The sequence below is a fragment of the Cygnus atratus genome, chromosome 5 (genome assembly GCF_013377495.2).
Source record: "Cygnus atratus isolate AKBS03 ecotype Queensland, Australia chromosome 5, CAtr_DNAZoo_HiC_assembly, whole genome shotgun sequence".
Taxonomy (NCBI): Eukaryota; Metazoa; Chordata; class Aves; order Anseriformes; family Anatidae; genus Cygnus; species Cygnus atratus.
The window spans coordinates 10,755,448-10,773,450 of NC_066366.1; the positions used below are offsets into that span (position 1 = coordinate 10,755,448).

At 37.0% G+C, this 18,003-nt stretch overlaps 1 protein-coding gene across 1 annotated transcript in view; it reads right to left on the reverse strand.

The window, feature by feature from the left end:
• PRMT3 (protein arginine methyltransferase 3) overlaps positions 1–18,003 on the reverse strand; it is a 58,197-nt gene that overhangs the window by 14,474 nt on the left and 25,720 nt on the right. The window contains exons 11-13 of the mRNA XM_035550443.2: positions 15,474–15,552; positions 9,939–10,126; positions 7,102–7,188 (exon numbers count right to left, since the gene is read on the reverse strand). Of these exons, the coding sequence (XP_035406336.1) occupies positions 7,102–7,188; positions 9,939–10,126; positions 15,474–15,552 (354 nt within the window). The remainder of the gene's footprint in view (positions 1–7,101; positions 7,189–9,938; positions 10,127–15,473; positions 15,553–18,003) is intronic.

Sequence of the window (18,003 nt, forward strand, 5' to 3'; positions counted from 1 at the left end):
TTATGCCTTCTCTGGAAGAATCTCTAAAGTACCAGTCTCTTGAATACCATGAAAGAGGAAAACAAAAATAATGACTTATAAACTGGTAATTAATACCTGAAACTCCAGCCTAGCGTCTAGCCCCGGTCTAGGCTCAAATGATATTAATTATTGGGAAACATTGCAGAAATGTTATTTTTCCTGTTCTCAAATCAATTGCCAGGAGGAAAGCAGAGCTGTGACGACAAAAACCCTAACCCCAGAACTAACTGCCTACACTTACTTCGCAGGGAACTAAGAAGAGTAAATAAAGAGCTAAAGAAATAATTAAGAATCTATCTGCATTACTGAGACTGCCAACCAGCATCCTACCAAGGTGAGCAAGAGTTCACTCAGCAACTTACAATCAAGTATTCCTGAAATCATCACAGCAGCCACTAACATCTACCCAATTTTGACAAAGAGTTCACATAAAATAGCTTAATGTATTCACCCATCATAGAGGTTTTCTAAGGTGTTCATGCAAGCATACAAAGAACTGTAAATGAAGCACTTCCTCCCAATGTGACTCATTTTTTCCACAAACTCTCCTTCCCTTCAAGGTAATTTCATCTTGAACCTATTTTCATTTATTCATGTAACACGTACAAAATATTTGAATCATAAAAAGCTTTAACAGCTGTAAAAGATGAATATTAGTACATATTCTTTATTTATACTCTTCGACTTATAGCCTTAGCTGGAATGGGAAGAAGAGACTAAATTTATCAAATTAATTCAAATATATCTGAATACTAAGGCTTTTTCTGCAGAAAATGGCTGTCTGTTCTATACGGCTTTTTAACAGGATAAAACAAATGACAGTGCTCGACTCCTTATTAGAGCTCATAAAGGCAACCTTACCAATTCACTTAGGAACAAGGAAATTAAAAATTATCATCATCACTATCACCTACAGTGAGTAATTTATCATTCTTGCTCTTCACTAGTATCATGTTCCAACAGTGAGTGGCTACAACAAATACAATTAGACAGCTGGCCACAGAAGTGGGAGATAATATGCTTTTGATGGAGTTTATCCAAGCATGGAGATGGAATGTTTGTAACCCATGCGGCAGAGTTGCTGTGTTTTTATCACAGGGGGGAAAAAATGAAAAACCCTTGCTACTAAAAAATTAACAATTTGGGGTTTTAGAAAGAATTAAGAATCCAGACACAACTGTAGAGGAGGCTACAAGATAACTGAACAGCTCCAAAGGCCAAATCCTGCTTCATAACATGATATGGTAGTCTTTCCTTTAAAGAGAAATCATGCATTAAAGGTGTGTTTTGCGGCAGTACCCTAAGCCAGATTTCCAACTGTTATCTAAAAAATTTTGTTTGTCACCTTAGACTGATATGCTAGTAGTTACTTTTGGCTCCCAACTGCAAGACTGGACATTAAAGGATGAAAGTGTCTAAAATACAAGACAACTTTAGCATACATTTTCCGTAGTCAAAATAATTTTCTCCAGAGTCAACTTAATTCCCTTTCTCTTCCTGAAGGTTTTAATATATCAGTCACGTCCTCTGGTTCATTATCCTTCTTTCATACCCTTCCTCCCTCCCACTTTTTATACGCATCCTCTGCTCTTTGACAAGATCTCCCGGGAGCAATGAAGAGAGACTGCCATTTTCCTCCCAAGGGATATTGTCATTCAGCTAGGAAAGATCAACCTTGATGGACTCACAGGGGAAACACTTGCAAACAAAAGAGAAAGTTTGTCAATTGATTTCTGCACTGAGGGTAATCACCATTATATTTTATCTCAAAAGCTCACACAGTGATCAACTTAGAATACAATTAATGGAATATTTTCCTAGCAGCATCTACTAACTGATATTAGCCAGATGTCTCATTAAAATCAGCAGTGACAAACCCTAGTTCTTTACCAGGAAAACGCACTTCTGCTAGCTAATTTAATTTATTTTGGGCCATTATCTTCGTAAGACTGAAATCAAGTCAACCTGCACTAAAAGTGCCTCGAATCAATTTAATATAATGATTCTAAGCAGTCGCTTCATGCTTCGAAGATCTTCCATCTTTGAAAACTAAAATAACGATAAAGAAGCTTAATACATTTAAGATACTACTGAGATAGTACTAATACCTCTAAGATACTACTAAGAAGGTACTATTAAGTAGTAAACTGTAGGACAGGAAAAAAAGAAAAATTAACAGGAAAAATACTTGCTCCAAGAAAAACCTTGACTTCTCCCCACCCCAGAGTAACTTCTGAAATCCTCAAGATCACACACAAGGTCACTGTCAGATTTAAATAATTTTTTTTCACTCAATCTTTCCATATTTCTCAGGATAATATGGATTTCTTTCCTTGAAGACTCATCAAATTGCTTGAACACCTAGAAGAAAAGCTATTTAGAACATTAAACTTTTTTAGAGGGTATGGCTTGAACAAATACATCTCAGGATCACTTGTGATACATTTAGGATGCACATATAGAGATGTTAGGCTGATCTGTTTTAAGTGTGATTTAATACTCTACTAGATAAATATTTATGTTCTCTCATATGTACACCAACTCTGACAGTAATTCAAAATCCTTTACAGATGGAAGGACAGACAACTCAGATATGTTTCTATTAGTAAGTAATACTAAGCAACAAACCACAGGAAAAAAAATAAAAATTAGCATATTTTTTTCCTCTCTGAAAAGAACCTTGACTGTGGTCCTTCCAGCCAAAGAACAGAAAAAAACTCTGTTCCTAACTGTCCCCAAAGCAACATGGAACAGCTTTCCCACAGCCTTTACAAAACCCATCCAGATGCTATAACTGGAACAGTTCACAACAACAGGAATTAAGTATGGGGGAAATAAAGAGGTCAATTTCTCTGTCAAGACTGAAAATAAACAAGCACAATTTCAAATACTATCTGCTAAAGGGGATAAAAAACAAGACCAAGGAGAAACTAAGGTCAGACTTTGGAGGTATTGAGCATCTTACCACTGAAATTAGGGCAGCCTCTCCTCCTTGAGGGGTCCTGCTGTTGTTCCAAGACATAATCAAAGCTAATGTGCTAATTAGTTGCTAAAAAGACTGCTTTGTTGCTTTGATTCCTGTCAGCTTTTACTACTTAATGTCCTGTTACCACAGAAATGAAAACAGGTTGATGGGAGGAAGCAACGGATTGCCAGCCAAAAGTTCAACTTTTCCATGATTAACTTTGTATCACATAGTCCAACTGGCTGAGGCCACAAGTCCTTGTTCGGGGTACTTGCTAAATTAATTATCATCAGTGCTATGCTTCTGCTAAAACAAGTTCAACAGTAGCAACAACGCCGTCCAAGCTGTCAATACATCTCCATGGAAGAACATCTACTGTATACTCCTCTGCACCCACATAGTACCTTGGAAGGAAGCAGCACACAAACCCACTCCCCAAAACTCAAACAACAGTGTGAACTAGTAGCTGATCTGCAACTGGATCCACCAAATTGCTAATATATCACAGATCACAGTGTAACTAAGCCTTTTGGTTGATTTTCGTTTTTTTTTTTTTTTTTTTTTTTTTTGTTTTTGTTTTTGTTTCTTAAACAGTCAGACCAGTTTAAGAGCAGTCCAAGTTTTGACAATAACAGTGGTATGAATTTAGCTTTCCTGTTGATTGCAGCACTTGGAAAAGGACAATTAAATCTGTTTTCACACCTACATGACAGAAAAAGGGCCAAGAAAAAGCTCCTTTGAAATCAATTTTAGGTTGTGAACTAAAACAAAATAAAAACACACAAGCATACAAGGATTTGTTTTCCAACTGCTATTTTGGGTGAAATATTTTCTTTGTAACTATTTTCAAATGTTAATACCTAAACATGCAAAAAAATTCACAAAACAGAGCAGACAAGTCCAAAAAGCTAGAATTGTGGGAAATATGTTTGTATTCTTGTGTAGAAAAACAAAAAAACAAAACAAAAAGCCAGTAGAACAAAAAACATGCAAACAAGAAAAGCATCAAATGATATTTTCAAAGGACAAATTGCAATCCTAAAACATCTCCTCAAAATTCTCAATATAAATAATGGACTTTCATTGTTCATTTGCTGCAAGGTTAGGCAGCCTGATATGATGGATGAACTGTCAACTCACAACTAAACTTGTACAATCCATCATAGAAAGAGAAGAAATTTCACTCAAAGTGTCAATAAACCTAAATGATGAAGTGCAAAATACTTTACAGAGTTCTGATCATTTTTTAGAACCTGCATTCACTGCAACATTTCAGAAACATAGTTCTCTCCCTACTCCCCACACCTTCACCCTTCAAGTTGTAAAATGCAGGTGTGCATTTTGATTTATGTCAGTGATACCATAATCAGGAGCATAGAATTGAAATTATATTTTTGTAAAGGTCTAGTGCTAGGGTAAATGATTTTTACTAAATAAGCTATTTTACTCTATGCAAACACCAAATATCACCAAGATTTTGTAATGATTTCCATTTACTAATCACTTATTCAAAAGTGGCCAAATTAAGATAACTAGTCCAGGGCTCCAGTAGACTTTAGTCTGAAATCAAAGCTGACCATGCCGAGGCAACTAGACTTATTTTGTAAATCTACGACTAACTAAAAACCAGTAAAACTCTGTGTAATCCTCTAAATTTTTCACCGTAATTCAAAAAGGGAAACATATTATACATACATAATTGATTATGAAGCTCCAAGATGTTTCCAGGAGCTATTTTTTCCAGTCTGCCTTCCACTACCCTATTTGTATGTCTTGCCAATTCAATCATATGGTTTGTACTAAAAGTAAACAAGTCTCTATGTTTGTGTGTGTATGTATATATATACATATATAAAATCTATCAGTCTATCTTGCTTCTTAATTGACCAAGACTTGAATGGATTTACAAAGAAGGGTTTCTCTCAATATTTTAGAACTGACAAACACGTACTGGCAAATTGCCAATCCTCCACTATACCTGAGACTCCAACTTCTCCTAGTATTCCTAGTTAACAGAACAACAAGGTAATTGGTACAAGCTGAGTTTCCAGACACATTAGATTTTACCTTTGTTAACCTCAAATAATTGTTTTTTCCTCCTCTTTATTCAATTTTTTATACCTCTTTCAAACCTTGTCTTCATTCTCAACCCCTCTGATATCACAGAAAGTTGATGCAAGCTGCTTAATGATCTCTTGAATTTGAGAGCTATCAATAAAAACAGAACTCAATTTTTTGGGATAAATCATTTCTTTACCAAAGTTGTAGGTATCAAGTGGGAGATGAGTTTGCCTTTGAACTGCAAAATTTTATTTGCACTGCCGCATATGGATTCTCCAATGTTTCTTTACACTTCACGCTAAGTAACATGTTTTGACCCTATTCCTTTGTTTTCTCAAGTAACCAGTGAATTGAACTTTTTTATCCTAAGTGAAGCTGTTTCCTTGGATCACAGAAACAAAAGTAGTATAGATATAATGTACATATGTAAGAAGTTGGAGACTTTCATAGGCTGGACTGAGAAACATGACAGTTCCAGCTGCGATATTCGTATAAATTTAGGCATGTAACCAATCTTTCAAAATGTGATGGAAAATTCCAGTTCTCATCTTTTCTCTTATTCATAAAAATTCATTGTCTTTGTGATACCTGAATGTTTGGTTTCGTGAATTAGTTCAGAGCTGTTCTTCCTCTAATAGTCCAGCAATTGGGAAAGCAGATACTTCTGCAGTCTCACAAGCTTCACATTTAGAGAATTCACTGGAATGTTCACCCTTTTCTATGCTTATATTCTTTTCATTAAAACTTCTTTAGAGGAAAAAAAAAAAAAAAAAAACCCTTCTACGTGATTCTTTCCTTCGCAACTCCAGTAAACAATGCAATCTGTACATCAAAACTAAGTAAAATTCCTAAGGTATCCCCACATAGGTACCTAACTACACATTTCTAACTAACTATTTTAACTATAATTATTATGGTTGGAATATGTAAACACATTCAAAATATCTTTACTTCAGAAGTCACTCACACTCAAATATGTTTATTTTACGAGCTTTGCGTTTGAATATCTTCCTTGACTTCAAAACCAGAACAATATATACAATAAAAATTACATGGGCACTTGCGGAAAGAAAGACAGAACACTTTCAACTAATCCAAAAATGAGTATTTCTCTGTTCTCTCATTAGTAACTGATACTCAATGACCAAGAAAAAAAGCAGCAAAATGAACACGTTTATGTAAATTCATACTGAACAATGTAGGTGCAACTTGAGAGTATTTCGAACATGCCCTGGTACCGTGATTTTACTTCATTCTAAAGCTCAGACTGAAAACATTTTTCCCCCTTTCTTTTCATATTGACTAGTGTTTCATAGACAAATAATATTCAATTCGGTAAGATCAGTCTCCCATTTGTTGGAGTGTCTTCACTCATTTTAATGCAGCATAGCCTGTAATATCAAGATGAATAAGCTCATATCTCCTGTTATTAGAATAACCCCTTCAATGAAATTCCACAGCCTTTCTAGAACTAGTGTTCTTTTGAATGTAAGTCATTAATTTACATACAGCAAATAAATATATTAACTTAAATACAAAACATATGACAGACGCAATAAAAACTCTATCACCCAGATGTTTGTTCCCCTTCAGTGTCTGCAGGTGAAGATTAGGAACTTCCCTGTGTGAGAAACTGTGTTTGTCATATGAGCTGCTATGTGTTTACTGCAAGAACTGTAGTTTATCTGTCTCCCATCTATTTTTATTCAACTCAGAAAAGCTCTTCGGAGAACACTGACTATAACATTCTTCAGCACAATGGTAACAACCTGTCTGAACAGAAATCTTGTGTTTCCAAAAATGGGCTAGAGAACAAAAACAACAACAAAAAAAACAATGCTAAGACCCATTATCCTTCCCTTCTTCATCTTACCTGTACCTGTATATCATACCACCACTATAGGAGTTTAACATTTACCTCTCATTAGAGAGGGCTCATTTCACACTTCTGTAAAGTTGAAGTGAAAGTTTCAAGCCAAGGACTGATGATAAATACACTGTCTGTTAGTTCAATGTGATACTGACCATGCATAAAGAAATAAAATTTGTCTTACTGTGCACTTCGTGCTCATTGTAATCGTTAGGGCGAATTCCGAAGAGAATTCTAAATCTGAAGTGGATGCAGTATTACAGTTGATACGCTATTGAAAGGAAAAAAACAATACATCAGTAACAGTGCTTATAAGAAATTAAGACGTCTCTTTGGATGATCTTTACGTGTTTTTCAGTTGCTCCATAAAAAGACAACTTTTACAGACCAATACTTATACAGCTCTTTAAAATGCCAAGAGGAGACTTAAAAACAGCCTAATCATATATGCACACTGACCAAATACAAAATCGCTCTTCCTCAATGTCAACATAAACAGATACCAACTAGCAGCTGTTTGGAACTAGGCATGGTAGCTCACTCTGTTCAAGGAAGTTGCTCTTAGGTAACTTTCTTGATGACAGCTCCCTGTAGTTGACATTCACGAGCATTCACAGGCATACATACACATATCCTCAACAGCAATTAGTTTATATGGCCACAATTTCTCAAGTCGCTTCTGTTGAGGAAGTACTCTTAGCGTTCTTTGAGACCTCTTCCCACCCTTTACCTTCACCGGTTCTACTCCTTGTTCCTGTAGCCACACAGTAGACTACAGTATGAAACTGATCTGGGTTAGAAGACAACTTTTTTATTATTTTATTTGTGAGATTAGTTTTGTATTGATCACCAAATAATTGAGGTCAAAAAGAATCTCTGGAAATCTCTTCATCCAAGCACTTAATCAAAGTCACATTCACTACACCAGGTTGCTCCAGCTCACGTTCAGATGGCTTCTGAGCATCTCCAAGTACGAACATCCACAACCTATCTGGGCAACCTGTGCCAGTGTTCCATTGTCCTCACAGTAAGATAAGTTTCCTTATGTTTAAGTGGAACCGCATCCCTGCATGACAGACACAGCTCCAGTCATTTCACTAGCTTTGCAGTCCTTCATCAGACTCCCTCCAGTACATCCAGCTCGCTCAGGCGCCAGGAAGCCCAGCACCGGGCACAGCACTCCACCAGTGAGCTCCCTGGAACTGACGAGAAGACAAAGCTCATCCCCCTTGACCTGCTGGCAGCAGTCCTCCTAGTGCAGCCCACGGGGCTGTCTGGCTGCCTTTACTGCGAGGGCGCATTGCTGGCTCACGGTCAGCTTGGTCTTAACCAGGGCCGCCCACAGCCGCCTTTATGCAAAGCTGCTTTCCAGCCAGTAGGTCCCCAGCCTGTACTGGTGTGGAGGGGTTATTCCTCCCCAGGTGTGGAGTTTTCACAGCCCTTGGATGAACTGCAGAGGACTCTCTTTGGCCCATTTCTCCAGCCTACAGGGGTCCCACCAAACAGCAGCACAACCACTGGGGGGGTATCAGCATATGAATTGTGAGTGTGACACAACAGATGAGAAAGAGCACAGGGTGCAGAAAACTGCTTCTTTGTTTTCACTTATCACAAAACAATGGCATCCAGTACATATAAAAACCGACAGATCAAACTGCAACCTCCATTTCAACATTTGTTTTTTTAAAGACATATGTATCAATTTTTGAAAGTTAAAATCCTCAGTCTTCACTTCATGAAAATTCTATCACACTAGCCCTGTATGAAATACTTTAGTTTGCCTACTTACCTACAATGCTTTATCCAAGAATGTCATATTTTGTTGACATTAAATCTTACATACAATATTAGTCAGTATTTCTTGATGCTGCCTCAGCTTTCTCCAGGGACTATCTTTCTTCCTGAAAACTTACATTATTAACTATTCAAAACAAGCAGCAGCTAGTATGAACAAGTACACTAAAATATCGTCGGTAATCATCATATGATAAATTGGAACATTTTTAAATTTTCCCTCAAAAATACAATCTATTTGTTATGTGGAATGGCTATTGATTAAAACAATTTACCTGTAATGCCGCTGTTGCTCAACTCATTAATTTTACTACTTTCTACTGTAATTCCAGCCAATGAGCTCATACATAGCCTTTAGTTTACTTTAAAAACCATGATTGTTACTGAGAACAAATGAGTATAAAACCATTACGTACAGAAGTTATTAGAAATGCTATACAATGACAAATTTCAATGAGCCCATACTGTGCTGGTCAGCGACTGCTCATAATTATACAGACTTAAGAAGGGACATTTTTAAAATGACAGCAGCTTGTAGGCTGCACTGGGCAAATTTAACTATAGTTATTATCAACTTCCTGGGCTAGGATGCGTTGTTTTCTTGTCTAATAAACTGATGTAGCTCAACTTTTCCATCCAGTTGTTCATTTAGAGCACAATGTATGTTCTTCATTTAGCATGCCAAGCTTGATCCATTTGCAAGAGGTTTTCAAACTTCATTTCCACTTGAGTCATAACAAAGTGCTATAAATACAGGTGTATGCAGGTGAGAAGTACCTCTGTCTCACCTATAGCACAAACAAACCTCTCAGCTAACTACAGCTTCACTTTCTCTATCTCAACACTACTGTTTCGTGTGCATAAATTAACTAACATTCCCTATAATTACAGGTCTACAAAGTATATTTCAACAGCTGTGTTGATCATTCTATCCTCTCCTTGCATACAAAGAGAGCAGATATGTGTAAACCTGAAGTCACACAAGTTGTTAGAGGTGTCCTCAAGACAAAAATGTGTCAAGCCCCTTAACGTGTATTTTATTACACTGACTAAAGAGGAAGTCTAGCGAATAAGCCGAGACAGTAAAACGTAAGGCATCCATAATGACTATCATCTATGAATAAGGAATACTTAGAGGAAAAAAAAAAAAGATGCACACAAGAACAAATAATAGAAGGAAACTTCTGATGTGACTACTGAACTATTAAGAAGGATCTGGTATGGTACCTTAATAACAGTGGCTGTAGATATAAGCGTATATGGATCCAGCACCTCCACAACAGCTTCTGGAATTACAGCCTTCTTCATGCAGGACATGTCAAAGCCATATACATCTTCCCAGAAGAGCAGCTTGTCTGCATGTTTATTCATATCCCCTACAGCTACTAGACTAATAGTGCAAATGTCGGGATAAACTGTAGCAACAAAACACAGATTAGAGAAAATTGATTTTTAGACATGCAAAAAAAATTTGCATTTTTTCTTTTTAAATGATTAACATCTTAAAAACACATAAAAGAACTTTTTTCAGTTGTTAGATAAGACACTTTTCCTGCTGCTTTCTTTTCTGGCATCACCTTTTCCACAGAAGAGACTAGACACTAAAATTCAATTTTGCCACGCTACTCTGCTAACAGTATTAACCGTTCATGAGAACATTTCCTTTTAGTTGAATCCCACTGCCAGGACATGACTGGAAATTTCATGTTCGATGAAAGTTTTTTGGAACATCCTATTCTGGTTTCTACACAGAGACTGCCCTGAAACGTATTTAATAACTACTAGGCAGATGGATACCCAGAGGAAAGTTCAGGTCAGGGCTCTGAAGTAACAAGTAATCTCTGCCAAAAGACCTTATTTCCAGAACAGAGCAAATATTTTCACTTGGGTATTTTATTTCTGTTTCCTGTCATTATTTGGCTGTTACGTGCCTTAGAACCTAAACATGATTTCTGGGTACTGAGAAAGAATAAACACTCTTATTTGCACCCGAACAACATGGAAGCAATCTAACACACAGAAGACAACTTCCTAGAACTGTGGGAAAGAATTGAAGAGGATGACAGCTCTCCTTCTTACATTGTCTTCACATTTGAGCTCTCTCCTTGCAAGGATATTTTCAGAACACTTATTCGAAATAGTAGCACACGGCTGATGTTTTCCTTCTCAACATCTTCCTACAGGAAAGCTAGCCAATCTCTTTCCACTACTGATTGGAGAAGACACACAGAACAGCTGCCTTGAATATGGCTGTCTACAGCACTATCAAATATTAAGAGAAGCTCAACTTAAAGCTTATATTTAACTAGGCTTCTTTCCAAAAAGAAATTTTCACTTTCTATTAGAGCTTTAAAGCCTTCCAAGTCACACAAGTTGAATTCTTGATCTGGCTTCAGAGCAGAATGCTTACTATTAAGCACCTTATTTTTACTTTATTTTCTTACTGATACATCAATGTGGCAGTGTTAGCGAAACCGAAGCTAAGTTTCTCTCTTCTTCCAAAAAATCTGGTGAAGTGTAAAATTAATTTTGTCTTCAGCTCTGTTTGAAATTGTAGTTTATCAAAACTAATGTGGATAAAGCGTTGGTCAGAAAGGTACTATTTTTTGCCTTGTAAAATAGCAAAGATAGAAGTAGAAAACTGGTATTAGACCTGTTATATAGTGAGACTATGTCTATCCTAAAGGAAATTATCTTATACACATTATAAAGGCAAGTCTTCTCTAAAGAAGCTATTCTTTTCCATGTGAAGAGATTAAAGCAAGCAACCACCTCTACAGCTGGAATGACTAGATCATGCAAAATATGAGCGCACACTGCCATTTTTCTCACATTCTGACTGTTTAAGACAGAATACTAAATAAATACCAGCTAGCTTAAACTGGAATCCCATTGGTAAACTACCATCTCCACTTTGCAGATGAGAACGGAAAGCAGAAGGTTTTTCCAGGAACAGCCTACAATTAACTCAGCAGTGAAAAAGTAATTTGATGAGAATCAAAACAGGGAGGCATTCAACTATCTTGTTTGAAACAAATCAGTTGATTCCAGCACACCTGACAGCTGTCACATGCACAGAAATCTGGCAGTAGGAGTATTTGCAAGTAGTTTCTGGAGCTAGTGATAAAGGTTTTGCAATTCTCAAAGCCCTCATTTACTGTTTACTGATATGAGAACTGCGCTATATTAGGCTTTACCTCAGTGTTGCAAACCTCCAAAAGCCACCACTAACATCGTCCCAAAGACAGCATGGGACAGACAACAACAGCAAGTGACTACAGGATGCAAGGGCTGTAGCAAGAGGATACAAAAGGATACAAAAAGACCCGATGTCTCTAGTTACAGAACATTATTACAGAAATGAGATAGCAAGCTACAGGTAGCAAAACTGCAAACAAAAACAACAGCAAAAAAATATTTGTTTTATAACATTCCTTTCTTTGACTAGCTTGACTGTCTGGCACATTGTGTTAACAGGAAAAAGTTTACTACATCTATCAAGCATGAAATATTTGAGTGGGACCGTAATCCCTTCTTGTTCAATCACTTTACCCACACAGCCAATCCTTCAATTATGAGCGTAACTTCTGTTTGATTATACTAAGTGTTTAAAAACAAGCAAAATGGCAAAAACTAATGCACAAATTTTATCTTCATTTTTATTCTATCAGCAGCAATAAAAAAGCAAACTAAGCCTGGTTAGACTTCAGAAAAATAAATCTGAGTTCCACAAACAAGGCACAGGTATGAGATTACACTCATGTATCCACTTCTAAATTTACAAACCCAACCATTGTTCAGAAGCTTATACTACATTGAAGTTTGACTGGAAATCTAAACAGGTTATTTAAGTATCAGACTAAATCTTCTAAAAGCAGCAGAGTTTTGTCAATGTTTAAAATCACCTGCCTAAAAACTGCATTTTCCATTTCAACCAAAAATCCTTGTTTCTCCAAAAAACCTCTGCTTTTCCTGCAACCTTATAACATTTGCCTGTGCAATCCTGACAGATTTGTCTTTTTTTTTTCTGATTAAGGCTATAATCTAATAATTATTCTTTCTCACAGGTGAAACAACCAAAATGCTGACTGGACAAAAGCACATGCTCCCTCAGATTCATTGTTTTGACATCTGTGTCCTTCTCGACTGAGTGCCCTCAAGTCATCTGTCACTAGTAGCAGCTCACGTGGTAGACAGAATACGAGGGGAAATCCTTTAGCCCTTAGCAATGCCTCACAAACTTCACGACACTGAAGGGTAAGGCAGTAGTCCTCCGGATATGCAGAAGGAATTCCAAGTGAACACCACCATGTTTTTGACTCAAACAAGTTAACAGTATTACATTTTGAATGACAACTTCCTTACGTATATCACCCCCTCACCAATGTGTGCTGCGCTCAAGTATATGGAAAAATATACACCCAAGCAAGTAACAGCTGTAAAGAACGAGCAGATGGGTCCTGGGTAGCAAGAATTTTGTGTTCCCAAACAATGCTATTGTATACTGTACACATTACCCTAGACAGTTTGACATAATCCACTTCAGTATCCCAATAGGCTTAACTGAAGTAACCACGACATGACTGACTGCACACAAATCTGGAAATTTGGATTCTATTCCTGCTTCAGTCACTGGAAGATCTGGCCAAATCACAGCTGCTCCTATCGCTGTTCTCAGCTTTCAAACAGCCCCAATAAATAATGATCTTGGGCTCAATAGTATTACGTGGCTTGAGACAGAATTAAGCTTTACGGCAGGTTCAGGAGTTTCTCTCTTACGACTTCACCTCAGAACGAGCTCTTCATTTCAGCTCATCCCTGTTTGGATGTGCCCACAGTTCTGCTATTCATCCACACTGCCTAGTAGCAGTCTTGCTGATTGCTGAGCAATTTTGGCACAAAGCTCAGGCACAGCCATTTACCTGCTATGCAAACTGGCAGAGGAGAATAATGGGAAGCATCTGAAGGAAAAAGCGTCCTATTTAAAACCTGGCTGCACCAATCAGTGACTCTGTAATTCAGTATGCGTTGGGAAGAGTGAACTAAGAACCTGAGATCCTTCTCAGACCACAAAGGTTAAGTGCACTGCAGAGCCAGCACACCTCTCTCAAAGAAAACTTGCGGAGGCTCGAGCCGCTAGTAAACACACCACCAATACAGGAAGACGCTAGACAACAAGATACTGTCAAAGTTTCTGCAGAGGTCAGAAACGTCTGGCCCTTTTCAGAAAGCTTTGGAAGCACTAGCTAAACAGGAAATGATTCCTTAAAATTTTAGTAATTACATTGTGATGTAAAATGACTAGCATATATTTATACAGAACACACCCAACTGCGTTCCAGATATGGGTGCAGTGTTCTACAATACTGAAAAAAAGCTCCTCTTCTGCTATGCTGTTCAAGAGGCTTCTAAATCTTTTAATACATGAACAGTAAATCTCTTCCTTGTATATTCAGGTTTGCGATCAGATGTTGAACAATTGCATAAAAAAGCCTTTTTTCTGCTGCACTCTAGCATACAAAAGCTCAGTGCAATCAAAGTGAAGCACTGCAGCGAGCACTGTTACATAGTCATTAATTCAATCATTAAGTCAGTGTAGTGAAACTAACTATGTGCATGGTTAGCACAAAAGGGGGGAAAAAACAGACCGATGACTACGACTGAAAAGGTCAATATGAAATACAATACTGACAAAGGAATTAACTGAAAGGAATAATGCATATGCAGAGCTTGTGCAGAAAGCTGCATCACATGAGTAATAAATACTCACAGGCATTTAAACCCTGCTTAAGATGATTCTAGCTAATTACTTAAAAAGGACAAAAGAACTCTACTTCAAAATAAATTTTTTCTTCTGTCCCTGCCCCAACCTCCAACCACAAAGAAAAAGATATATTCCTAATGGGAATGAATATCCTAAGCTGAAACAAAGCAATTCCATTAGTTATTTCATGTGGCTTCTTATGCTTGAAACTATATGTCCTCCTCACACATCATCTGCCATCCTGGAATGCACCCTATTCCCTTTCCCTCTAATTCATCTGAAAACAGATTAAAATTATGAACTTTTCATCTTACATATAAATTGTAGCTTACTCAAACAGTACTATATCTTACCCAATAAAATTGTATTCCTCTGCTTCTAGTTTTGCAGAAACCGGTATTTATAGGAAAGAAAATGAATGCAAGCTTTTCTGATACCTGCTATTTAGCCCCATAGATTTTGAGAGTCCAACACCGTAATTTGATTAAGACATTTTTTCTAATTCTTATTTGTCCAGATAGGCTACATTGATTATTTTTCAACTCAAAGGATCTGGGAAAAATACAGACAGCATTCCAGTCTTAACTTTAAGTACTACAGCTTGAGGTTACCATCCAACTCCTGTGATTAACAAAATAATATTTTTCAACACAGAAGTTAACTCTTGAAATGAAGTTTATTAACTTGCTACTGTCCCCCATCTCCCTCCCTGCTGTGTAGAGGTGTGGGAAGAAGTAGGGAGGAAAAATTTAGACTGTGCTTAAGAATAAATAACCCCCTTCTATTCTTAAAAACACCATTAACTTGAGACCTTGATACCCCAGCTAATATTCTTCTACTACCCATACAGTAAATTAATGCCTCGAAGCTCGTACTAATGGTAACATTTTTCATTTAGACTGGCAACTTTCTCATCCATGCATAGCTTATTCCAAGTTTCTGAGTTCATTTAGCTTTCCCCCAGAGCTAAATTTATTAAAAGAATTACGCGCACCAACCTGAGCCTCCCTCTGCCAGGTACTTGTCCTTTGCATAGATGACGGAATCCAGCATAGACTCAAAGAGAAGGAAATAACCCTGTTCACAGAAGAGGGAAAGAATTTAGAAGTCATTACACTTCTTACATAGCATATTTAATCAATATACAGACTGACTTTATCAATACAGTTTAAGGGCTTTACATGCCCATACCCCTTAGTAAGAGTCAGCACCTGGTGAGTTTCTCAACACCAGCATGGTCGCTTCAGAGTTTAATTACATAAACATCACCTTTAATTCCCACGCTACAAAAATCTTAATATCTACTAAATTCATAAACTGTAGGCAATAAATATCCAACAATTACCTGACTCCCATAACATCCAAAGAAATCAAATTTACCTTAAACCCAAGAGAAAAGCTCTATGCATCGATTTTGTAGTCACAACTCTGAAGTGCCATATAAAAAAATTAAAAAAGAAAATCCCTTTCCCCTTGGCATTACATACAACATTACATACAATTAGCCTTTTAAATTAAACCTTCAGTTTCAACTCTTCAAATTAAAGTCCAAATTTCTAAGAGATATATGGCCATTTGTTTATCAATGGATTTACTATTTTACGTTCTTCCTATCTTGCAAGGTTGAGTATGATCCTTACTCCTGCTGAATACTCTCAACACGTTTCATCCACATTCTTAGGACGTCAAATCACTTAATGACAAATCATACCAGCATACACTTCATTTTTTCACTTTATGTCCAAATTCTCATTTGGCTTAAAACACACTGCTTCGCCATGGGGTTTGATTTATGCACCGATAGCCAGTAAGAAAGAACAAAAAAGATAACTGCAAGTCCAGACTCTGGACTTGCAGCCCGACAAGCCCAGTTAGCTGTAATCAAACAAAGCAAAGCTACAAAGACTTCTTTCATCATCTTTCCTACAATTCTGTATTTGGAATTGTGATTTGTTTAGTTGCTGTTGTTTTTCATTTCATCAAGCTACCCTACTGAAGGTAAGACAGCACTGCATGTGAACTGCATTGTTAAGATACCAAGTTTGCTTCAAGTTTATGTCATCTTCTATCTTAATCGTCTAATGTTCCTAAATTTAAAAAATGCAGCAAGTTCGTGATTGCTCTCATAAACGTCCCCATCCACATTGCAGCCTTCAGAACTAAAAAACAAACAAAACCAGAAAATGAGAAACCTGAAGCAGAATGCATTTGTGTTGATGACGACAACACAAACGTCCTCTTCTTATCCTATTTCTTCTGGTAAGAGGACAGTGCTCTACTGCATACTTTTCTTCCAAATGCTGCCTGTTCTGCCACTTTCCTGCTTAACTTTTATAAAACTCTTAGAATAAGTTCCAGAACGAACACTACTGCTTTGTGAGCAATACGATTTTTATAAGCTTAGCAAAATGGCTGAAAAGGCCAGGAGCTCCTACGGCATCAGACAGACAGTATTTTACGCCTCCAGCAAGCCAAAAGCACAGGCTGTAAACACTTTTCTTTTTTAATTCTTATTCTTACAGTTTTACAATAGGACATGTTTGATTCATAGAAATTCTTTTAAGATGTTTTTAACTGAAAATGTGACCTCCAGGATACATCCTAAGATTAGTTAGCAGCAACAGTCAGTGAGTTAGAAAGCAACATCTTTACGGATCAATTCCTTGCTTATTTCTTCCTGACTAGAATTACTGTTATCTAAAATGCCTGCCAACCAAGCCTAAGGAGTGCAGTTGAAGACACACCTTTTAACAAGAAATCCAGTGAAATTCTCACCGTCCTTTCCCTGACCCTTCCATTTTAGCAGTGCTGTTGCCCCCCCATCCCCAATTCAACTTTGCATTCCTGCAAGTTACGTAAACCATCGCTGGTACTGAAGTCATTTATTACTTATACCAAAGCGTTTTGCTCTGTGTGCTGTGCTCATCTGCAGTGTAATTTAGAATGCAATTTCACAGGCTGCTGCCTCACCTGTAAGGGTGCCATCTGGAAAGAGAATTATACCTGACGTTTTGTCCCCGTGATGCTGTGGGGCAGCACTCTTGCTTCCACCCCAAAAAACGTTCAGGGGTTTTTTCTCCTTCAATGTGTATTAGCATCCTCAAAATTAAATGATTGCAAAGAGATCTCTAGAATAAAAATCTGTGAGCGGAATACTAATAATTTCATCCTGCTAGTAGCTAAATACACCTAAAAACATCCATGTCCCTTTTATCCATATTTTGTGTTTTGCAACAGGATTATAAAACGCTCACAGAACTTGGACAGTTTAATGCCCTGTACTGTTAAATTTTCTTAATTATTCAAACAGACTACACCACTCTGAAGTTCTTTTTCATTTTAATTCAAAACTAGGTAAAATATTTTGCAAATAGATCAAAATATAAGTATAGGAAGTTTTTTTTTTTTTTTTTTTTTTAACAAGACTGCTTCAGTATTCGTTATATTCTTCATGGAGAAAAATGAGATTAAACTATTTAAAAGCATTAAGACACGAGAACAATATATAATTTCAAATAAGTATACCTG